General features: G+C 34.8%; 2 protein-coding genes across 4 annotated transcripts in view; one reads left to right on the top strand and one right to left on the bottom strand.

The window, feature by feature from the left end:
• Positions 1-1,470, top strand: part of LOC110037327 (sucrose nonfermenting 4-like protein) — a 69,115-nt gene extending 67,645 nt beyond the window's left edge. For all 3 annotated transcript variants that reach the window (XM_020741950.1, XM_020741948.1, XM_020741949.1), the window contains exon 13: positions 1,225-1,470. In XM_020741950.1, the coding sequence (XP_020597609.1) occupies positions 1,225-1,434 (210 nt within the window). In that variant the 3' untranslated portion in view covers positions 1,435-1,470. The remainder of the gene's footprint in view (positions 1-1,224) is intronic.
• Positions 1,471-3,033: 1,563 nt separating this feature from the next.
• LOC110037336 (splicing factor 3A subunit 2) lies at positions 3,034-14,591 on the bottom strand. The gene is made up of 7 exons (XM_020741964.1): positions 14,369-14,591; positions 14,049-14,218; positions 9,185-9,261; positions 4,669-4,734; positions 4,213-4,287; positions 3,667-3,741; positions 3,034-3,574 (listed from the first exon to the last, which is right to left on the bottom strand). Exons 1-7 carry the CDS (start codon positions 14,518-14,520, stop codon positions 3,158-3,160), a joined length of 1,032 nt encoding a protein of 343 aa, XP_020597623.1. The 5' UTR covers positions 14,521-14,591; the 3' UTR covers positions 3,034-3,157.
• Positions 14,592-25,110: the final 10,519 nt, after the last annotated feature.

The following is a 25,110-nucleotide window of genomic DNA, read 5'->3' as shown; positions in this document are numbered from 1 at the left end:
AATCTCAATCATATTTGAATTGGTCATACCGATAACATGAACACCATTAGTGTTGCTAATGTGCTAAAAAGTAATTTCGGAACATGTGGATCAAACTATATATATGGAGAAAAAACTGCCAAATATGCTAAAATTTATAGCTCACTTAGGAAACTTCGTCTCAATGAATTTCATTCTCATGATTGGATACAATCTCCAATTTAGGCTCAAAAGTATTCATAAGCTCATTTTCAAGGTTAGGTTCATCAAGTAGATCTATTACTAATGATTGATCATCATCATAGCTTTATCTGCAGAATCGAAACACCGCAATGATGTTTTTTGTATATTGGCTGTGAAGAGGGAGCTTCTATTGTACTGGTGGAGGTAACATGGATGCTTGAACTTTTTGAATTGACACATTTCAGGGTTGGGATGCCACATAAAGATAGGTGTGTAATGTAGCAGCGACGACTGTGAGGGTTTACGTGAAATGAGCAAAAGGTTTGTGTCTCGCATGCCAAAGATGGCATGAAAGATTATGCGAGGGGAACTCAAATGGGATCGACACGCTGCACAGTTGTGAACAATTGGGCTCTCATAGTAAATGATATATTGAGTTGGTGGTGGAAGATAGAAATCAAGTAAGAATACTTAAATTGAAATCCATTGGCAGAAAAGAGAGGAAACAGGAGCTATCTTAGATTTTAGGGAGATTTACATACATACCACTCAATTCCTATGTATTTACAACGCCCAAACTTCACATATATTTTGGGGAGAAAAGGTTTATTTCACTTTTTAAAAGTTAAAATATTGTCATTTTTTATATGATACGAAAGATTTGGGTGGTATAAATGTAAACAGTAAAATTTAGGTTTCAGATATGTAAACGGTAAAATTTAGGTTTCAGATACGAAGGGATTGGGTGGTATGTACGTAAATGCCTCTTGATTTTAGTTCTTTCAATTGTTGATCAAATAAAAATACAACTACAAAACGTAAAATCAGGCATGGAAGCTTCCTTAGTGAGCTAGTTTTCTCAAAATATAGACAATTTTTACTGGTATATATGAAGAAAAGAAAAGTATGAACAAAAAATCTAGTTATCTATGAATCAATTGCAATGCAACTTCTTTGATAATGATGCTGCACAGGTTACATAAAATAGATGCAAGATCGAAATTGGCTTTGAATATTGACTCTCTTTTTTTAAAAAAAAAAAAAAAAAAAAAAAAATTACAGGCAATGCAGCTTGCTGAGGATACAAATTCTGCGTATGGGTACAGTACTGAGCAGAGAAGCCAGACGTGTTTTCGGACTGAAACCTTACAGAGAGTAATGGAGCGGTTGTCCAGCCCTGGTGTGAGGCGGCTCATCATTGTGGAGGCTACAGGCTACCGTGTGGAAGGAATTATTTCTCTAAGTGATTTATTTAAGTTTTTGCTTGGTTAGAGCTCAAATTTTATTTTGGGAGTAAAAACAAGGGGATATTATTTTTATTTCTATTTTTATTTTTAACTTCAAAAAGAAAAAAAAAAGAAAAAAAAAGAAAAAAAAAAAGAAAAAGAAAAAGAAAATCTTCTGCTTGCAGAAGTAGCTCTTCTTTGATCTACACGTCCATGAAAGGCTAATAGAGCATAATTGAGACGAAATTATTTTATGTTGCAGGCCTCAATGGTTAGAGCCTGGTCTCTTCATTTTTATTGTAATTCTCTCTCTCTCTCTCTCTCTCTCTCTCTCTCTCTCTCTCTATCTCTAGTTTTTGTTCGTAAAAAGAATGGCCGATTAAGGTCAGTCTGTAAATGTTTAGGGAATTTTTTCAATGCCCCCCGACATCATTTTCAGGTATATCTTTAACATTGTTGTTAGCTTATACCTTCTTTTTCTATGTTTTTATTTTAACATGAACATAGATTATGTGGCTGCATGCTTAATTTTTTTTTTTTTGAGTAAATATTTAGGTTATTGAACTGAGCAATTAATTGGTGTTCTGTCTGAAGTTATTTCTCATACTTGCTCTATTTCTCAATTGCAATGTCACTAGTGTGAAGTTGATGTGTTGTTCGTTGATCTGCCATGTTTTAACAAGTAGATAGAATTATTTGAAGTGTTCACTTTATGCTTAAGATGGTTGAAGGTTTTCACCAATGTGGGATTGCCTTGATCCTTTTTTTATCTGGATTTTTTTTTTAAAAATTAATAATAATATATAATAATATTTTTTTTATTGTGAATGATAATATTTCAGCAAGTAAAATCATAAATATTTAAAGTACAAATAACTAATTATATATTATGCTTTTATGTTTCTAATTTTTTACAAATACCAATTTCTAATGAATAATCTACATTTTAACAAATTATATATATAATAAATCGATTATCAAAAAAATAAATTAAGAAATTCAATTTTAAAGGGAATAAAAGATTCAATAATGTTGAAAAAATGAGGGTGATTGAATATGTCTATACGTATAATATTTAAATTAAAGTTTATCTATTTAACATTTTAATATCACATCACATCAAAATATGTGCATAAAAAATACTCCGCTTCAATAAAATTAATATAAATTATTTTTTTGATGTGATGGTACATATTAAAAAAATTTTAAACTAATGTCAAATAAATACAAAAAAATTTTATAATATGCATATTTAAATCCCTCAAAATTTTGGAAGGGATAAAAAATATGACTTCGAGAATAAGCCATACATGAGCTATTTGCAAGCCTATCCTAGCTCGAGAGTTGAGTGATTATTTCAAAGTGGGACTTAAGAAATTAAAGTCACTTTACCAAGTCATTTTATATGCTTGAAAGAGCAGAGTATTTACGCTTCTATTTGTTACAATACCTTACCTTATTTCACATTTCTTCTACATCTACACTATACTATTATCACTGCAAGGAAAAATAACCTTAGCTCTTGACATAACCAATTCACATATCGTAGTTAGAAATTCTGTAGGGATAAATTTATCCAATTGCAGTAGGTTTGTTAGCGAAAATTTTCATCAAAATTATCATAAGAAACTAAGCCAAGAAGAGATAGATGGAAAAACTTCTGACAGTAATATTTCATCAAAATCTTTCACTACAATTCCATCATATCATATAATCAGAAAACAAAAAGTTTGATTAAAACATCAATGGTATGAAGGGGGAACAGGTGATTACTGACCCATATTAGGTGGCGGTGGTGGTGGGGGAGGGAAATGAACCTGGTTTTGCACCTGCTGCCCCATAAAGGGTTGCATCGGTGGTCGAAGCCCTGGTGTGAAGCTTGCCATTGTGCCAGTCCCAGCCATCGGTGGAGGAATTGGACGAGGCGGACCATTTGCTGCCGGTGGTGGTGGCGGTGGGGGTTGTGAAGCACCTAAAGGTGGCGGTGGAACCCTTGCAGGAGGGTTCCCCACAGGAGCTGGTGGGGGTGGAGCTCCCTGAGGTGGTGGTGGAGGTGGAGGAGGTGCTTGAAGTGGCGGCAAGGGCCTCGGAGGAACGCCAGGGGCTGCTGTTCCATTGACCAATGGAACAGGAGCAGCTGGGGCTTTGTTAGATTCCGGTGGCTTTGCTTTGAAGTAAAGTTGCAACTGTTCACGTGTATGACATATGTAAAAAGATGGTGATAGAAATAAAGCAAAAAAGTTGGTGGTACAGGTAGAAGATTAGGTTTGAGACTAACTGTGAACATTTTAAGGTCTGGATCCCAATGAGAGAAGAATTTTGGAGTGGACTTGTCAATCTCTGTGCTTGGAACCTGAGAAAAGAACCACAACTTGGATTTCAAAAGAAGACACAGTAGCCTTAAGAATAGCTTTATGCATCCTTTGAGGCTGAAATATAAATAATAATAATAATAATAATAATAATGCAGCTTAAACTCTAAATAATGTTAGACCCAAGCCTAAATATTGCACACCATAAGTATATTAACTAGGTGATGGAGCTAATTGCGATATTGATGAATCTTTATGTCAAGCAAATGCACACGATATCAAGGTACAATTAAAGGGCTCCAATTTTGACATTGCATTGCTTCATAAAAATGCTCAAATGTGACTTGAAATTGTTGGATTGTTTCATAAAAACAGAGAAATGCTAAGCATTCCACATTTCACACGCTATTTAGATCCAAATACTCTAAAAAGTAAGAAACAAAATTCATGAACTTCCAAGATTGTTCATAATGAGTCTGCCCTATAATATCTGGTTATAAAAATAAATGTACCTTGAAAGCAATGATTTCATATGGCTCCGCATGAAATAGCAGATACTGGTATCTCTTATCACAAGCCTGGACCCTCTGCACAAGCAAAGTAGTTATTATAAGAAAAATATTATAATATACCCATAGAAACCATTTACTGCAAAAGTAATGAATGAATCTTGGCCGTTTGGGATCACTTTGATTTTTTATTTTCTATTTTTTATTTTTTTTATTTTGCATATGTTTTGACTTTAAACAAAGCATGTTTGAAATTTTTGATTAAGATATAATTGTTTTTGAAAACTTAAAAGTTGATTTGTTTGTTTTCAAAAACATGTGTATTTGTTTTTAGAAATGAAAAATAAAAATATATTAAAAACACATTAAATAAACATGTTCTAAAAACAAAACAGAAAAAATAAAAACTGAATACAAAACTGATCCCAAACAGGCCCTTAACATAAGCACTGCAAATACCTGCTCGAAGGATGACATGAATCTATGCCTTGGCTTTGTGTTGTCTTCAATTTCAGGATACTCAATCTGAAACAAAAATATCAGTGTGAAGCTAAAACGGCGAACATTCACATGTATTTAATACAGGAAAAATATGACTCGGGAAACGGAGCAGGCACCATAAACTTGATTTATGGATATTAGCTCATAAAACTCAAATTGAAGCTGTCCTTAAGCGTGAAAACTTCCAAAACATACAAACACACATTGGAAGCCAATACTGTAACTTATTGATACAAATATTCAGCGCCCAAGTACGGGTCTACTTATCAAGAAAAATAGTGACATGATTCTCCAGTGCACTAATAGGTAAGAGTATTTTTTTGTTTGTCAATCTGTAAAGGATAGAGCCACGAAAAAAATCCATATAGTTTTCCGACAGGCATCCCAACGAGCTCCAGTGAATGTTAGTTATTTAATCTCTACGTAGCCTAGAAAGAAGAATCAGAGGGTTCAGAAACTAGCATTTTGATAAGGCCATCCACCTTGAATTTCACCATAAAAATCAAGAGTTTGAGAGGATTGGTTGAGTGTTAGTAATAGCTACAAAGAACAGAAGCTCAGGTATTGCTTTAAAGTCACTACTCACATGTGGCATTTTTTGTTGACCTTATAAAAATTTCCAATACTTACTGAGTACCTCTTGGGTGCAGTGCAAACAAATTGATGAGAGAAACTAGGTACAATCTATGCCTCTTTAATTTGGTTATACACTAAAATCACTCTCCTTTAAGATTTTTCTCTACTCTATTGCATCTTTATAAATCATCTCTTATCATTGTCACCAGAAAGATTCCCAAATTATTATACTTGATTCCCACTCTCACACTTCTTCTCTATTGCTCTCTTAATATCCACACAAATTCATATATTCCTTTTTTTTTCTTGATAATATGACTGAAAAAAAAAACTTTCTTTCAGAAACATCCAGAGAACAAAGGGCAAATTATTATGCACTATTGCTTTATGCACTATTGATTTGTAAAACGGAAGTTGTGAATGAAACTTTAACTCAACATGTTTTCAATGTTGAGTGATTATAGGGATAGGCTTCAAGTCCCATTGTTCAACTGACTTTCATAGCATATTTTTTTTACAAAAAAACACTCAAATACGAAGCAAGCAAGCAAGTTGAGCGCTTGGAGTGCGCTTTAAATTATAAGCCCAGAAAACTTATACTGAATGGTCTTTATTGTTCTTCTTTATTAGCCAACCCTGCATCCTTCCATATTTCATATTATATGAATGACAGTGATGCAGGACAAATAAAGCAACTAATATGATATGTAGTGTAAAAGAAACCTAAGAATTCATAAATCAAACGTGACAAATAATCTAGCAAGCTTACTTTATTCAAGTGAAAGAGCACAATGGTAGAGTTTAGGACCAATTTATAATAAAACCAGTGTTATCAAAGCACAAAACGCAATACGATACAGAAAGCTCTATATTGTTTCAAAGCACAAAGAGCGAATCGGCATTTTTATCAATCAAAACGCTAATAGGTTATACAAGCTATTAATGTATAAATTCATTCATTAACAATAATAAAATATATAACATGACTTAAAAATTGATATAAAATAGAAAAAAAATGCAGTGCAATACATAACTTAAAAGCAAATAATTATGGGAAAACCTGTAAATTAAAATTTTAAACATTTTAAAATAGTTTGTTGCAATAATTAAAAACTAAAAAAATTCCAAAAAAACATGCAAATTAATTTAAGTTCTTCGAAGGTGTACCACACTTGCTCATGGCTCCAAAGCGCGCCCTTAAAAAAATTGAATAAAATAATCAGAAAAATCTGATAATTTAAGAAAAATTTTAAAAATAAATAAAATGAGCAAGCAAACAAATTAATTTCCACAAGATTTTTTATGTATCACTTTTTTACCAAAATCAACAACATTAACTAAATAATAGTAATTTATAGAAAGATACCTATGTATAAACGTATCTAACACCTAAACTTCAAATTTTACATACACCTTGCCTATGCATGAAAAGGTGTATTTCCAGTTCAAGAAATAAATATTTCAAGAAAAGGTGTATTTTATTTTTTAAAAATTAAAATAGTGATCATTTTTATGTGATATGATAGATTTGGTTGGTAAAAATGTAAAAAGTAAAGCTTAGGTGTTAGATACGTAAATACATAAGAATTGGGTGGTATGCATCTAAATGCCCCTAATTTATATATAAGAATTAAAACGCATTATTACCAAAAAAATCAAGTATAATACCAATACAAGGAGATAATCTTCCTACAATTAGGTATATATTTAATACCGCGCATCCAACTTGTATGCACAAGATTAAAAATCAGAAGAAAGAAATTTTAGTTAAGACAAAAATTCTTAATTTACACCAAAAATCAAGCATTTATAGACTTCTCATATCCCTACGTTACTAGATACGACTAGGAAAACTCAGCCAGATTAAAAAAATATCACGTCAATTTTATCCCAAAGCTTGTGGCTCCATATGGTTTTACAACTTTTTTAAAGCAGTCCCCATCCAAGGCTCTACACTTCAGTTATAATGTAAATCCCTTGATAACAACCACTGATGTCACAATCTAGTGAAAATTTAACAGGCCTTTAACAGCCAAAAGCTCAATAAAAACTTGCAAAGGCAACAAAAGCCACCAACTTGTGAGAACTACATGCCAAATAACAACTAAACCTCACCAACTCATTTAAATCCAAATCAGCCATCCAAACTTCAAGTCGCTGAAACTGGAACAGGAAGACTTGCAAACATCATATTTCACCACCATATTTCCCTTAATTAACAGACTTTAGAAATAGTTATAGCTAACACATAGGAACCCAATTAATTGCCAAATAGTGAACTGTCATTTTGAATATGTTCACAACTAAATTAATCTAATTCCATATCCAAACCATACGAGCCAACATATTACTAGCAATCAAATATATCCTTTCTCAAGGTCATCGTCATAGGTATTTCCCAAACTATAAAAATTATGAAATAAGATGAACAAAATAATAAAAATAAATGAAATTTATTTAGATCATTTCTTAATGTGTGTTCTTTCCGACAAGAATGAGGGTGCATATTTTCATCATGCAGTTTGCCACCATTTATCTTATTTCATAAACAAGACTCGTCTTAGATGGTTTGGTCACATTAAAAGTAGACCATATGATGATCCGGTTAGGCAAGTAGATGTTTTAGATTCGATTTATGTTAAAAAAGACAGAGGTAGACCTAAAAAGACTTGGGCATATTGTATAAAAAATGATCTTACTCTATTAGAATTAAATGAAGATATGACACTCAATAGGACGCAATGGAGAAAAAAGATTAAAGCAGTCGGCCCTTCTTAGTGGGATTAAGGCTTGTTTTTGCTGTTGTTGCTATATATATTCTTGATAGAGTTGGTGTAGCTCCAGTGGCAAACAAAATTTGAGAAAGTCGTCTTAGATGGTTTGGTCACATTAAACATTGATCACCTGATGATTTGGTTAGCCGAGTAGATGTTTTATATTCGATTTATGTTAAAAATGCAAGTAGATCTAAGAAGACTCGAGCATATTCTATAAAAATGATCTTAATCTATTAGAATTATATGAACATATGACGCTCAATAAGACGCAATGGAGAAAAATGATTCATATAGCTGACCCCTCTTAGTAGAATAAAGGCTTGTTGTTGTAATTGTTGCTTCTCTGTACATTTATATATATATAACACACACACACACACACACACGGTTACGATCCTAGGCATGTTGTAACCATCTATTTTGAGATTTTTCAAGCTGTCAAGCCTATTAATGTCCATATCCAATGTTGAACTTTATGCTAAAGTACTTGGGAGTCATCCAAAATAATTTCAAGAACTCGAATAATTCATAAATCTTCCTCCACAAGGTTAAATCAAAACCTGCCTAAGGGTGAAAGTTACATTTTAAACGAACCACTCTCAAAACAACAAAATTAAATTTAGATAGCAAAGGCTTGCTTTACTTGAGAAAATGATACCAAGTAGGATGGCCAAAATTTATCCATATTGTACTAAGAAAATCAAATTTGAAGCACTTTCATCCGCATGATGTCTTAAAAAAGCCTGTTCTCGTTTGCATTCATGAAAATTAGCAGAAGGTTGCATGAGAACTGACATGTAATCATAGTAACGAGGCCATTCTGTATTTTAAAATTCTTCATATCAAATGTCCAACTTCTTTTGTTTTATTAAATAAAATCAACAGCATATAGCTCATCCAGAATGAATTTAATGCAATGGGAATAAAATTTGCGATTTAAAAGCCCACATGCATGGTTAGCTAACCAAGGCGGATTGAATGCTAAGCTTAAAAACAGTTCTCTTGTACAGCTTTGACAAAAGGAATATAACCAAACTATTCTTGTTACGAGCAGCGCTTAAAGGTTTTATTTAGTGATTTTGATGATATGAATACTGATTACTGTAAATGAAGGTACTTACCTGAAACAGAAGAGAACGCTGCTTGGTCTCTGAATCAAACTGTTTGGTCACACGGTAACCAGGCCTACCAATCTTAACTGCCAAAACATAATATATCATTCAAAAAAAAGAAAACATAAGAGAAGAAATAAAGATGAACTTAGCAAGAATACTTTAAAAGCTACAAAATAGAAATTGATTTTTGAATAGATAAAAGGTAAAGCAAAAGCAAAACTTAACAATCAAATCTTGCACTTAAAAAGCAATCCCATCTCAAAATATTTTTAAAAAAAGGGCTTCAAATCCAGGCAAAATCAGTTTGAGAATACATGTCCCAGTTCACCCACTTTATAGTTGAAATCATGTCCCAGTTCAATGCATCATAGGTTTTGAGAATCATTTTAACATGCAACAAAAAAAACAGATTTAGCACATTAAAATTTCAAAAAGTAGCAGCACAAAGACACAAAAATAATGTACCACACAAACCATCAAAACAAGATCACATGAATAACATGTGTTATAATGTAAGCCAACAAAACAGCAACCAATACTAACAATACCATGTGAGCAAACAAAGCGACAACCAACACTAGCACAGAACCCTATCACTAAATGGTTCTAAGTCAATAAAATAGGCTTTTTCAGGTTGATAACCAGCAATAACTTCTAATAGACTCATGCACATAGACCTATCAATAAATAAATAAATTGTACATAAACTGACGTGGCCATCGTCCCCCTTACAAGACGGGAGGGGGAGTCCCGTCCAAAACTGGTCTTGTGCATGTTCAAGGAATTCTTATTCACTTGAGTTGGCCGAACTATTATAGTACTATTCGTTATTATCAGGGTATTTTGTTTCCTACATATAAATGCATTGTTAGAACCAGATTTGGACATTTGGTCTTATTTTATGCATTAGAGATTGTTTTATCTAAACATTTCTTAGCCTGAGTGATGTATAAATGATTATTCTCGAATCGTGTGCATGTAACTTGATACAGGTGGAGATCTCTCTCAGAAGTTTGCAGACTTCGTTACCAACCTTTGTTGCCATCCTGCTGCAAGGTTGCTGTCCAACAGTGGTTTGTAGTAATCCATAAACACCGGCCCACCAATTCCAGCTCATTTCTCATCCTACAACACTCCTTAGGCATCCCCTGATTTTCACACATTTCCTAATAATCCTAGATCGATGTCATAAACTTAACCAAAGGTGATGCTAAATTTAACTTAATGAATCATCACTACTCAAACACCATAAGATATCACCCAAGTTAAAATTTACTAAAACCAAATATTTTGACTAAGGAAAAAAGTAGAGTTTGATGCTCATCTTCTTGTATAATTCTTTTTAAAATACCTCAAGAAATTAACATCCCCATCAAATAAAATTTTAAATAATCAAGTAACCTAACAATTTCGACAAAAAAATGAAAAATTAGCTACACAAGTATCATTAGGTTTATTGAATGAAATTAAGTGTTCTGACTCAGAAATTCAATCCAATACATATAATCATATTTCTTTAAATTATATTGTCAACAAAGAGCTGATATGTAGATCTCCGCATGGCGTATATGTGTCATTGGCCAACTAACAAATACTAAAATAAAAAATCACTTGCGTAGATATCACTTTTCAAAATAAGCCAAAACATGGTATTCTGACATTGGTATGGTCCTACTCATAAAAAAATGATCCATAGCACCGCTAGAAACAAATAGCCTTATAAAATAAAAATCAAATGCAGAATAATGAAGCACAAATAAAAATCTCTTAAAAAATAACCCTATTTAATAAGAAATTAATACAAAACTAGGTGGATCGATAGCAGCACTATTCTAAATAGCGTGTTTTCATGGGAAGGGTGTGCACAAGTAAAGCACACCTTATCATGGTAGCTAGAGCTGGCGAGTGCAGTACCAAGCAATGATGTGATAGAAGGTTAACCGATCAAATTTACAGGCAAGAGCAGATCGGTTCTAATAGCTTATATTACATTATAAGCGGCCATTTAAAGCCCTAATTCTATGACAACAAAGACAACCAGCTTTTGCAAGCTAGCCAAAATTCTGTGAGGACAAACACACATGAAAAAGAGCAGTAGAGACGAGGACAAAACCACACTAAAAAGAGCTGAAAGAAAAACCCATGGAAAGAAGAGACTGTGGGGCAGCTTGTGCTTATCCAGATAAGCAGCTTATCCTGAACCGTGGGATTCGACCCGCGGTCTGCGTTTAGTGTAAAAACCCAACCGCGTTTTCGGATAAGCAGTCGAATCGTGTTTTTCAAAAGGTGAGACGGCGTTTTGAAAACGTCACCCGCACTTATAAGGTGCCCCAAACGGGCCCTACTTCTCCATTCAACCAAGCTGCATGTATCAAGCTCCAAAATCTTATGCCCACCTCGTCTTCTCCCGCCCATCTTCTTAGGGAGATTTTTTCCGAACATATTTGTTTTAGTTATACTTAAGTCAACTTCATGCATGATTCATTTGTTTGATTAGAAGTTTTTTTCAAATTTTAAAGGGATGGCCAGATGATTTTTTTTTCGGTGGGATTGTTTGATGATTACATTTTTACTTATTTTAATTTCATGTAATGTATTTATTGACATTTTCATTATAATTTTTTCCCTATGAAGCCCCAAATTTCATCACATTAACTTTTAATGTACATTTTATTTTGATTGTTGTTATTGTTTTAAAAATGACACCTACGATATAAGAGAAAAACCAAAGATGAACTTAGCAAGAATACTTTAGAAGCTACAAAATAGAAATTAATTTTTGAATTTGTTGGAATATGTGAGATGGGTGTTAATATGAGGCAAGAAAATGTTGTAAACTAGGATATAAATAAAGATAAAAGATGAGAATTGTGTTAATGCAAAGAATGGCTTAATTTGTTTATTTTAATCACAACAAAACAATATAATTTTTAGAAAGGTCAATTTGAAAATTCACCCTCGAATTTTATATACAAGTTATGTATGTGCATCACATTTCATTTCTATTTTATGTCATTTTTTAATCATCTAACAAACACTCTTATGTTTTATAATTGTTCGTGAATGTATCATTATTTTTATGATTTTATATAAGTTATGAGCATTTCAGTAAATAAAAACAAAGCTTCGGTTAGGACTTTGAAGAACAAATTAACGCTCGCACATCGCATTGCACTTTGTGCTTTAAAAGTTAGGATAAAACAAACACAATAAGTTTCACAAAAATATCATCAAGAAGGGTAATCAAGCATGGCACCCCAATGCTCTCACCCCTATATTAAGCTTCCATAAAATAGCAATTATCCTACAAATTCCATTGGTGGGTTAATTCTTAAAAACCATTGGAGAACAAAACGCAACATTGTGAAATTTAAAAACTTAAACCAAAGGTGGGTCATAAGAAAAGAATGTCTAACCAAAATATCACAGCGATAAGGAAGTATGAAAATTAAATCTCTTATATTCAAAATGTATCAAATGGCAACTATCCAACTAATTGCATTGGAAGGTTTATTTTCAACATTATGGAAGTATTGGATAGCAAAAAGTACTCCTATTAAATTCAAAAACCTTAAAAAGTTGAGACCAAACCATTTTTGTGAATCAAAAAACTAGTTGGGACCAAACCATTTTTGTGAATCAAAAAACTAGTGAGCATCAAATTAGAGGAAATTCTTAGAGCAACAAAAAAAAGCTATCAAGAAAAAAACTTACACAATGGCATAAAGTCTTGTTATAGTAAGGAAGTTTTACTAACTTCACTCAATTTCCCATTAAATATTGGTGAAGGTGGTAACTCAACTAGAAGATCGTCAGGATATAAATTTTTAAATCAAACAAATTTCATTAATATATTATGCAAGGTTCAAGGAACTAATTGTGCACTTTAATCCCTATAGCCACTAAAAGATAAATAAGCCGTCTCCTTAAGTTTTCTTTCCCAAATGCATCTGATTCAAATTTTGAAATGATTTTCTATGCTCTTTTGGGGCTACCCTATAAGATTGACATGATATAACTTAATTTTGAGGATAATTTTAAGTAAATTTCTCACATCAGGCATACAAATTATAGGTATTGGAGTTGCCAAAAAGAGTAAGTTCAACATCATACAGCCAAATTTGAACTAAAAGAATATGATTAGAGCTTATAAATACATCATACCACATGTGATTGATAGAAGTAGCAAGTTGAATAGGCATGAAGCATCTTTACGCCTTTGTAAGAGTTTTGTTGACCAAATAACTGAATAAGGTTTTTGATAAGAGTTCAGATTTTAAACTATGCACTTTAGGGGTAATGTAGATACAGCATTCAAGCAACTCTCACTAAGAAAGCAAGATTACCCGCCCCCCCTTACAGAAAACTAAACCATCTTTAGCTCAAATCTGCTTTAAAATCAAAATGAAAGATTTGAAATCCATGATATACTTTACCCCCTTTTGAATCATCCTTAAACATTTGATAACTAGGTAGCTCGGCATATTGATCAACATCCAAATTCTCAATGCATGCAATCCTATAACTTGTTTAGAAACCAACCACTTCCATAATTTGCTATAATTTCTGGGATGCTAGTTGAATATAAACAAAAATCAAAATAAACTTAGCCCCTGTGAAAGAAAAACCATACAAAAACAACAGGAAATGCTTTTAATTCATGGAGACAGAAAACAGTAATCATAACCATATGTATAATGCAATATCGTACAATTAGCCCTATTCATTTTGAACTGAAATCAATATGGAGTCAAAACTTCATTGAGATGAAAAGGTTCCATCAAACTAACCTAACTGAACTTGACACAGCAATCGTACAATTGCTTTTCGCTTTCTAAAATTTGAAGAAATGAAGCAACAGGAAACTAACCACTTTTCCGAAGGGAGAGTTTGCGCTTGTGGGGCTGAGGTAGAGTGGGTGCGTCCTTAGCCTCTCTGGCCGCTCTTTTCGCGAGATTCGTCTGATGCCGCTTCCCCTGTGTGTGAGCAAGATAGTTCCCCTCATTGTTGTGCAGCGTCAAGCACAGCTTGCACTCGTAGCTTCATCAAAAATAGTCGACGTCAAACAAGATTAACAATAACATTAAACTAGATACTGAACTTCAAACTTAGATTAGAGCTAGTTCTGAAAACTTTTGGGCCAGCAAAAGAAACATTTAATTGGTCGATTAGGGTTAAGAGGATAAGGACCTGCCGAGATGGTTTCGCATGAAATAGGGATCCTTAGCCAGGTCAATAGTCTCCAGAGCGAGACGCCTGAGACGCTCCCGCCGATCGATCGCCTCATTCTGCGCAGAGGCCGCGCCACCGCTTCCCGGCTTCGATCCCCAGTCTCGATCCATCTCTCTCTCCCTCTCTCTCGCTCTCTCCTGGAGAGGTTACCCGGGCTAGCCGGACCACACGAGCAGTGTATCCAATTTTGATTTTTTTTTTTTTTAATTTATTTTCTCGATTAATATATTATTCACAAATTTATACTTTGCATATTAGAACTTTTATTTTTACAAAAAATAATATTATATTTATAAATGAAAATGTGAATTTCTCAGTTGAAAAGTATGATTAGTGCTAATTTTTTATGTGAACAGAAAGAATTGATTGTTGTTTTTGTAAAAATAAAATTTTTGGTGTGAGATACATAAATGCATAAAAATTGGGTGTTATGTATATAAATTCCTCTAAATTATTATATTGACAATAGCATCTTCAAAATAATTAATGTAAGATATATATATATATATATATATTTAATAAATTATTATTCATCATTTTAAAAAAATGATGAAGGTCATATTCTAGTTTTGATATTTCTCCATGCAGGAAAAATATAAAAAAATATATTTTTTTAAATTTATCTATAACTTCGCAGACTAAAAAGAAGAATATATATATATTATATATATATATATATATATATATATATATATATAAGATAATATAATATATATTTGTGTGTGTGTGTGTGTTTGTTGATGCAGTTTTATCCTGTGAGGCATGTATAAGGATCAGAGTGGTAAAAACTTTATGAGAAAAGTAGAAAGAGATGATGAGAGAGAAAGAAAATAGACTTAAGCTATAAGAGCGAACTGAGATATTTCCGGGCTTTGAAACTCATGTTATATATTGTAACTAGAGAGTTATAAGAGAGAAGGGGAGAGAGATCTTCTTACAAGTGGTCTAGAGAGAGAAGAGCCTAAGAGGTCAGAGCTTAGAGTGGAAAAAAAACCAAAGGGCAAAAGCCCCCAATACAGGCTATGAATCCCCTATTTATAGGAGATAAATGGTCAAATGTGAAAAATTACATGTGGCCTCTGCTTTAATAGGGATGTTGTCTTTTGTTGTGCCTTTTTGTATGTGTAATTGATTCTGACAACTTTTTCGAATGGCTTGAACCTTATGTTAGGTAGGTCCGCAGGTCGGCCGACCAAGCTGGAGTCAGTTGACTATCTTGCCTGCGTGTCGGTCGGCCTTTGCTCTAGAAAGTCAGTTAACCTTAGCGTGGTCGGTAAGCTTGCTTGGTTATAGTTCCTTGGTGATTTCTGGTGATCTTTAGGGGGGGAGTTGTTGAGAGAACCTCACGTTAATAGCTGGCGACAAAGCCCGACTTCTTAGAGTGAAGGTTGACTGGCAGCTACATAACTCCCTGCAAGAAGACCAACCTAATATACTACTGCACATATCTGTAAGCACACCAAAAACACAAAAAGGTGATACCTAGTTAGGAAAATAAATACAACAGAGAACTATAGTCAGAACATCGAAAAAGACTACCTAGCTTCATAGTCCTTATCCTAGCACAGTTTCTAACGTTGTGTCTTAACACATCATCTAAGTGAGTGCAAGGTTATGTCAGAAGGCTAGCGTATGTTTTGACTATGTTGCCTTATCCGACTTCATAATAAGGATCTAAGGATTCTACGAGAAGCCATTAGATGCAAGTTTATGCAACTAATTTCAAAATAAATTTTGAAATTATGATGCATACATAATAGATAAGTATTAGTTTTTTATATTTTTAAAATTATCTCTAAGCAAGGAAAACCCTAAGTCACACCTATTAGACCTCTTTGAACTTTAGCATGACATACGTTTGTCGATTATGTTAAAATAGCTAGTATTACCCACCAAGGCATCATTGTGGACAAAATTCACTAACATACCCCAACTGATAAAGGGTCGCTCAGCTAACGAGCCAGTTTATTGTTGAGACAATCGAGAAAATGCACATACAAACGCAAAAAGATCTAGTGCACTAACCATCCTAGCAAGATAGAAACGATCAAAGGAATGAGTGTGCTAAAGCAATGACTCGGGAATTATTATGACGAGGAGACAATGACTTGGGAATGAATGTGCTGAAGAGGCAGTGGCTCGGAGTGAGTGTATCGAGGAGGCGATGACTCGGGAGTGAGTGTGTCGAGGAGATAATGACTTGGAAGTGAGTGTGCTAAGGAGGAAGTGATTCAAGGGTGATAATGTCAAAGAGGCAGTGACTTGAGAGTGCTTACGACAGTTCTGAACAGTGTCATAAGAGAAGATGTGTGATTCTCATAAGGGAGAATCACACCAATGAAATGAATGTGTGAATCATTGGGAAAATCTCGCCAGTGAAATATGAGTGTGTGTGAACAGCTACTTCGGCACACAACAAGTACACAATGCATGATCATGAAGGATGTTATCCAAGTGAAAATGTAGGGGTGCACTGGTGTGGGTGCATGGACAAAAGAATATGGTGTACGCATGATATGAAGATGTCATGGAAAAAGGTGCTAACTATCATGCTCAAGTGAGACATGAATACTTATCATGAACATGTGGAGGCACATGCTCACAAAATGTGCAACGGGGTACCAACATAGATGTGTTCATGCAAGCAGTACAACACAGGTATATGATGATGCAACATCCAAATGAAAAAGTTGAGCAACTTGATCAGCAGTTGTTCCTGGTCAGTCAAGCCATAGAGGTGGTTGATCGAGTCAATCAGGTCGGTGGCGGCCAATCATTCAAATTGGCACAAATAGTCAATAGAGTCGATTGTGTCGATGGCAGCCAATAGATGGAAAGGACAGAAAGGTAGATCAATTTGATCATTCTGGTGGTGACTGATTGATTGAAACAACACAGATGATCAATTGAGTCGGTCGTGTAAGTGGCGGCCGATCAATCAAAGCAATCCAAAAACATGCAAAATTTGATAGATTTTAATGTACATTTAAAAAAGAACATGCAATGTAAATGACACAATATGAAACCCATGCAAGAAAATATGACCTGATTAGGTTTAGAGACAAATCGTGCCCACCCTAACAGCCTTATAGAATCTTAGGGTTGTATGGCGAGATGTGCCAACCTCTTATCATTTTTAAGCTTACTATATAAATGGATAAGAAGCCCATCGTCAATTTGATAAATATGAAAAAGGGCTTCGTTTATGAAGAGAACCCTTCATGAGATGAAAAATCTCTTCATATCTGAAGCTTTCCTGACCTAGGGAACGAAGTCTCATAATGATCTTCATTCTCTAAACCACTTAAGGGTTCAATCCAACCCATACCACAAACGGAACCGCAAACCAATCGTAGGATTACTACAATCCCATATTTTGGATTTTTTTGCTAAAGGGGGATAGTTTCTCCTCTTTAGTTCACCAAGGAAACATAAAAAAAACTCCTTACCCTAGATCTTTCTCTATCAAGAGAAAACCTAAGTCCTTAGATCTATATATGGACAGACTTAGAGGCTGGCTAAGAAGAAGGAAAATCCAAGAGTTTAGGCATTTCAACTTCATGGTGGTTGCAGATTTTTTTTTTTTTTTTTTTTTTTTTTTTTTTTGCAAAGATAAAGCTTTACTTCATAAGAGAGATAGCTTTCCTTGTTCTTCATCCAAGTGTGGAAGAAGCTTTCCTCGTGTAAAGCAAAAAATTGTGGCTCCTACCTTTTCCCAAGTGTAGAAGTTCTCCTTGTAAAATGGTTGATTCTTCTTGCTTTAAAACAGAAAGACTATGGATGAAAATCTCACCACACTTTCTCATCTTTGTATGTTGTAAAGGAGAAAGGATCTCTAGAAAGAGAAAGAAGTGGTGGAAAGAAAAAGACTTGGAGGACCAAAATGTGGAGGGAAGAAATGGAGGAAAAAACTTGCTCTCACTTTTCTTTTCTCCTCTCCTATGCTCTCCAACAGCTGAATAATGTCAGCCATCCTTGGCTATTTTTGGATGGCTAGCTTAAGTCCACAAAAGGGTTAGGAAATAGGGGAGAAGTTCCCTTTCAAGCATAGAAAAGGGACAAAAATCCATATGGCACTCTCCCAATAGTTCATGGGGAGGTTGACAAAGCTAAAAGAGCTCCTATTAGACCTCTAAATTACATAATTAACAATGGGAAAGGACCCAAGAAGCATGGAGGAAAAAAATCAACATTTTCAGCGACATGTGTTGTAGCCTCAGCGTGTCTACGCCCATTCAAAAGGGCTTCAAGCCCTAATTTTCTAAAAGATGGCATGACCACGCCAAAACTTGGTGTGGCCACGCTAGTGCATTGGCGTGGCTACACCATATTTGTGGCATAATTATGTCACACTCTATCTTGATCATGAATTTGTGCATAGGTGGTGTGATCATGTTAGAACTGGGCGTGGTCACGCCAGTTCAAACCTATGTTATTATGCCTCAGATGCGCAGCGGAGGTCCCAGACGAGTTTCTTTGGCCACGAAAAGTTTTGAATGGATGGAAAATGATACCTAACCATTAGAAACTGTCCACGAACATGACAAAACATCAAAATTCATGCTCGTCCTTGGGCTAAATATGAACTAGCTTAAAACCCTAATTTCATCCGAGGACCCCTTACTAAGTATCTACTTGGTAGTGGAACCCTCAGACGGATGAGGTTTGATCAAGTCATGTTTAGAAATACATTTAGTTCATCTTATGCCAATGCCTAATGCCATTGATAAATGATTGTTTCCCCAACGATGGTCGAGCTCAAGGCAAAGCAAGAATTTCATAACCCCTGGTTTTGTGCCCTAATCACCTACCAGGTGGCCTAAATGGATGTCTAGAACTCTAAGACATTAAGACCAAAAAATGAGAAGTTATAAACTATTCAAATGAACATTCTACACTTGTGACATCAAAATTGATGCCAACATTGGTTATCTAGCCCGATATTATAGGTAGTCAGGATACATACCTCTTGGACTATTTCATATATTATAAAGATACATACTTCCTTAACTATTTGATATGTATTATGTATACCTCCTAAATTATTTGATGTCTAGTAAGAATACATATCTCCTTGACTACTTGATATATATTCAGGATACATATCTCCTTGATTATTTGATATATAGTCAGGAGACATACCTCCTTGACTATATTTGGTCAGAATACATGTCTTCATGACTATTTAATAATGCTCCCAATGGAACTATATTTCTTATTCGACCAAACCTTGATGAGAGTGCCTCAGTTTAAGACACATAGAGCTTTATGGCTGATTGATTTTAAAGTCTCTCAAACCATGTGACTCTATAGTTGGTTCTTTTATAAGAGCATCTTGTCTTATGATATCTATAGATTTATAGATATTTGATTTCAATGTCTCTCAAACCATGTGAATATATAGTCGATTCTTTTATGAGAGCATCTTTGGCTTTATAGTCATTTGATTTCACTGTCTCTCAAACCACTTGACCTTATTGTTGGTTCTTTTATGAGAGCATCCTATCTCAGAACATTCATGGTTGTATAGCTACTTGGTTTGGATGCCTCCAGACCATATGAATTTCTATTTGGTTCTTGGGTGAGGGCGTCTTTATTGGTTGATCAGTTGCCACTTGAATCAGGATATTTTAATCTTTATAGCCGCCTATTTATTATAATGAATGCTTCTCTAGATGGTGACCACTCTAACTCAAAATTGGGTTCCTTATGAGATAACATGATAGATGATTCAGGTTACATGAGATACCCCAATATTCTCCCACCTTTGTTGGCATGAATGAGGTCAAACAAAGTAGGGTTCTTCTTCTCTATCATTATGAATGAGGTCAGATAGAGAAAGAACACTTTTCATGACTAAAGAGAAAACTTTTAACCAAGTCTTCATGTGAGTATAGATGACTCGGATCACACAAGATGACATAGCCTTCTCAACTGACCACACTAGTTATTCATTGGTTAATTACGGTTTAAACTAGTATATCTTGAGCTTTATGGCCACCTGACCAAAATACTCGATGAGAACCGTATTCAACTTTCTAGTCAGTCTTTTGTATGAGAGCATAACAGATGACATGGATCACACGAGTTGATCGACCCTTCTCAATTGACCATACTGCTTAAGTCACTTGTCAGTTGCCATGTTAATTAAGGCTCCTCAAACTATAGTCACCTGATTGTTGTGATGGGTATTCTTTCAACGAGAATCATGTCATTGAAGTTGGTACCTCTAGCAAGAACATAATAGATGATCACATCACATAAGATAATTGAGCATTTTCCTCTACTGTTGTGAATATGCAAGCCACCATCATTATGTCGTTTTGAATTATGGATCAGAAAAATTGATCTACTATTGTGAATATGTTAAAGCATAACTCCTCAGCCATACTCAGTCTAATTTCACTAGCCTGGCTAAGATTTTTTTTCTTTTCTCTACTTTATTTTATCTTCGCTTGGTAGCTCATCGCAACTACTAAGGAAAACTTAGGGATTCTTCCAACAAGTGCATTGTACCTTATTGGCACTATAAATTTATTGGGGTCCCTTTGTTGGCATTACTCTTTGTTGTCACAAGTGTGGGATGTCTAACTGGGATTATATTTCATACATACATAGCTTCACATATCTCAAGACATCCATTTAAGACTCTCCAACTTGTTTCAGAAATGAAATCAGAGTTTGTCTTGATGTAGCTGGATCTAGAAGTTCTCACTATTGGTTGGCATTAGTATTTGACATGAGACATGTTTAATACCAATTTCAATGTTTAAGAATGATACTTCATCCATTCATGAATTTTCAAGGTCTGGTAGATCTATATGAGATCTACCTAGGCACACACGAGCAAACATGAGCATTGCTTGCACGTACACCTATGTGCACCCACGTCTGTGCATAGGTATGTAATCACCCATGCATGTCTATGCTCATGATTACTTGGACGATTCCCCGAGTGCAATTGTGTGTGCAACTACTCGTACACCTGCGAGGCTACACACACACTTGCATGCATCCTAGCCCAAAATTCTGCTTTTAACCAATTTTAACCCCACAAAGGGGATTTCTTCCTAGAAATTGATGTTTAGTCCCTTAAAATCATAAATTAACTTGTGTAACCAATCGATGAGTTGGTTTTACATGGTCTTTATTTTAGAAATGGAAAAAGAAGAAAAGACCATAGGTTTGTTTGTTGAACCCTTGCCCAAAAATGGTAAAAGGGACTTTCTTAATCAAAACTATTAGGGCAAATATTGTTATATGCCAAAGGATCAACAATTTATTAACCCTTGAGAGTGCTTTAGAGCAAGGAGAGCATGAGGAGAGGTTTTGGAGCTTGGAGACTCCTTTCTTCCTCCTTTCTTCTTCTCCTTGTTTTTTGCTCCTATTCTTCATTAGAATCCACTATTTTCTTAAGGGAAGTGTGAGAGAGCCCTTGGAGAAGCTTCTTGGAAGAAAGAGTTTCACATCTGCATTGGAAGGGGAAAGCTTCATCCTCACTTCGGAGAAGGAGAAGGCTATCTTTGTTGGTGTGTGGTAAGAGATCGAATCAAAATTAGAAAAAAAAATCATCAAACTTTGCATAAGTGAGAAAACCACTAATCTTTTGTACTTTTATCTTCTAGAAAACCTCTTAGGTCTGATGTTAGATCTTTAAGCTTGGGTTTTGTATTAAAAGAAATCGTTAGTTTGGGGATCTATTTTAATTGATTTCTTTATGAATCCTTGAGATTCTCCTCAAAACCTTAGCACCACTGACCTACAGGCCGGGAGCCTACTAATCTTGTGATTTTTTTGTGGCGTCACCCCTTAATGAATGGGCTAAAGCCACCTCAAATTAGTGAACAATGAGTTCATTTGATCCTTATTCCTTATATTGTTAGGGCTATGACCATAAAGGAAAACCTTCATCTTCATAAAGGTTTTCTTTTAGTGGAAAAGTCCTTTCATGTTTTGCCGAACAAGTAGAGGTAGGCCCTTTGTTACCATTACATTGCGTAACAAACAGTAGATACAGCTTCATCTCACCTTAAAACCTATGCGAGATTGTTAGGGGCTTTTCAACTTACCATGAAATTGTAATTGGGTATGTCTTAGTGTTTGAATGTGATCATTTTTCTAAATTTTGTATAATAAAATGAATAGTTTTTGCATGCTTTTCAGATTGGCTGTTATGTTTGGTTGGTCACCTTAGGTTAGCTTGACTGACCACCTTACATTATTTTGTTTGATCAGTCTTCCCTTAATGAATGACTCGATCAACCGACCAATATCGGTCAACTCGATCTCCTTCCTTAGATCGACTTGATCAGTCATTCAGTATCATCCTGTACAGTCGGCCATCCCTCGTCAGATGGCTTGATCGATAGACCGATGTCGATTAGCTCGACCACCAACCTTAGGCTGATGCAACTGACCGCCTGGTAACATTCTGTTGGATCGGCCATCACTAGTCGGATGGCTTGATCGGTCAACCAATATCAGTTGTCTCAACAACCTACCTTTGGCTAGTATGACTGGTCGAGCAGAATTATTCAATCCGATCGATAGCCCCTCTCAGATGAAATGATGCATCGGTTAACCCGGCGGTCCACCTAATGCCTAGTATGAAGGGTAGCCTGAAATTTTTTGGTCGAATTATCTGTCCCTCTGGAATGGATTGATCGGTGATCAATGTTGGTTGGTTTGGTTGTCTACCTTATGTTGGTGTGACGGGCCACCCAGTATTGTTCGGTCCGATCGATCGTCCCTCTCAGATGGCTTGATCGTCAACCCGACTGCATATCATTGTTTGGTCTATTTTAATCACCTTAAATTTTGAATCATGATTGCTTGCGTGTATATTATATGGTAGCTTCATCATGCCCATTTTCATGTGCACCCTGGAGCATTTCGTGGCAAGTACATGATGTCATATGCCCACAACCAATGCTCCCACTTAATGCTAGTCTACCTCAGGAATCGTTCGACGAGTCATATCACTTGGTGTGTGACCCTATGGTGATGTCTCTTCTATATATGTACATTCACTTCGCTTTTTATGAAGGTGCATGCATAGTCCTCTTTCTTTCTTTTGGTGTGTGATTATTACATTTGGTGCAATCACATCGAGCTTGTAAGTCAGGTGTCTGAATATTTAGACTTGGGTTTTGTTTAGTAAGCTATAGATATTCACTCACATTTTGCTCGAGTTACTGTAGTGTGCTAAACCAACCTCAGAGCTCAATGTGGATGTTCATATCTGTTTGAGCATTCATATTTCTCCCAATCACCTAGTGTGCCACATAAGTTCGCTCGCATTAAGCTTGAGTGATTGTGGAATGCTAGCTCACATTTGCATCTTGCATGCATATCACTTAGTCCATTTTGATGGTAAGTTGATTCATTTGATGAGTGACATGTTTATTATTCATAATACTTAAACAAGTATTGCTCACGAGGATATCTCAGCGAGCAATACAAGTTTTTGTACTATGATCAGCATATATATGATTATGCTAAGGATTCAATAGCTCTAAAGTACATCACTTGTATCTTTTGGACTTGTATTTAGTGTTCTTATTTTCAAAATATATAATTAATTATATTTTTAAATTTGTATTATCTGCCTTGTATTTTTAAACTATAAATCTAGACCATATGTAAGGTCGATCTTTTAATGTTTCATTCCCTAGTGTCGTATATTAGATCTCTTGGATTTTTAAGATGGGGCTCTTGTCGGCAACCTTGTCAAAGTCATACAACAACCTTTACCCACATTGAGCACACACTTAGATTCTATGATTAGGCAACCTTGTGTTTAAATGCTCACTAGACTAGTGTTAGGGTGTACTTAGGATTGTTCATGTTTTCCTTATTATTCCTTGATTTTTTGCCCTAGACAAGCATTTTGTGTGATGCTTTGTGTGTTTACCGATGTGTGAACTTGCGCACTAGCATATTAGAGTGGTTTTCTTGTAAGATACTATGTCCAATAAGGTGGGGTTATAAGGATTTCGTTAAATATTTCACTTGCAAGTGTTGCTTAGCTCCTTTCCCACCAGATATGTTTTATTTCACGTTGCATGAAATAGCTCATACTGAATCTTTTGCTGGTCAATTCTTTATTTTAGAATTTTTATATTGTACTTTTTAGAGTCCATGGGTAGAGTAAGTATAGAAAATAAGGTACATGAATGAGTTTCAAGGCGCTTGACGCACTGAACCACATGACGGAGACCAGGAGCAGCTGCTCGTGTCTCGTATATTAATTTTGAATTTCATATTTATGTATAACATTAGAATCAGACATGTGTATGTAGAGCCTAGCAACACTTTTACTTTTTTTGTGATATGTTGTTGACCCAGTGACATTTGTCCTTTTATTCTTTATATTTGGCTTGTTTACTTTCCTTCTGTGTGCATAATTTTCTCTTTCTACGATTTTAGTTTGTCTAAGAATCCTACGAATATGTAATTTAGGCTCTATAAAGATCTAAGAAAAAATTATCTTTGAAAAATATTCTAATAAAAGATTAAGATAAAATCAAATTTTAGAATTAAAATATCAAAACTTTAAAATCAACATTTGTTTTTATGTTTTACTTTTCTATATGGTGATCAGACTGATTTTAAAATGTGTTGCATGCATATATATATATATATATATATATATATATATATAAAGAAATGGCTTTTAGCTATTATAAGAGTCTCGGGCC

Source organism: Phalaenopsis equestris, unplaced genomic scaffold (assembly GCF_001263595.1).
Source record: "Phalaenopsis equestris unplaced genomic scaffold, ASM126359v1 Scaffold218760, whole genome shotgun sequence".
Taxonomy (NCBI): Eukaryota; Viridiplantae; Streptophyta; class Magnoliopsida; order Asparagales; family Orchidaceae; genus Phalaenopsis; species Phalaenopsis equestris.
This window is presented reverse-complemented; position numbering and strand designations above follow the sequence as displayed.

Bases quoted from the DNA above. Each gene is read 5' to 3' on its own strand.
- LOC110037336 (XM_020741964.1), bottom strand. From the start codon at position 14,520: ATGGATCGAGACTGGGGATCGAAGCCGGGAAGCGGTGGCGCGGCCTCT. The intron at 9,262-14,048 runs GTTAGTTTCCTG...ATGTTTTGGCAG, and splicing joins ACTCTCCCTTCGGAAAAGTG to TTAAGATTGGTAGGCCTGGT. The intron at 4,735-9,184 runs GTAAGTACCTTC...TTTTTGTTTCAG, and splicing joins AGCGTTCTCTTCTGTTTCAG to ATTGAGTATCCTGAAATTGA.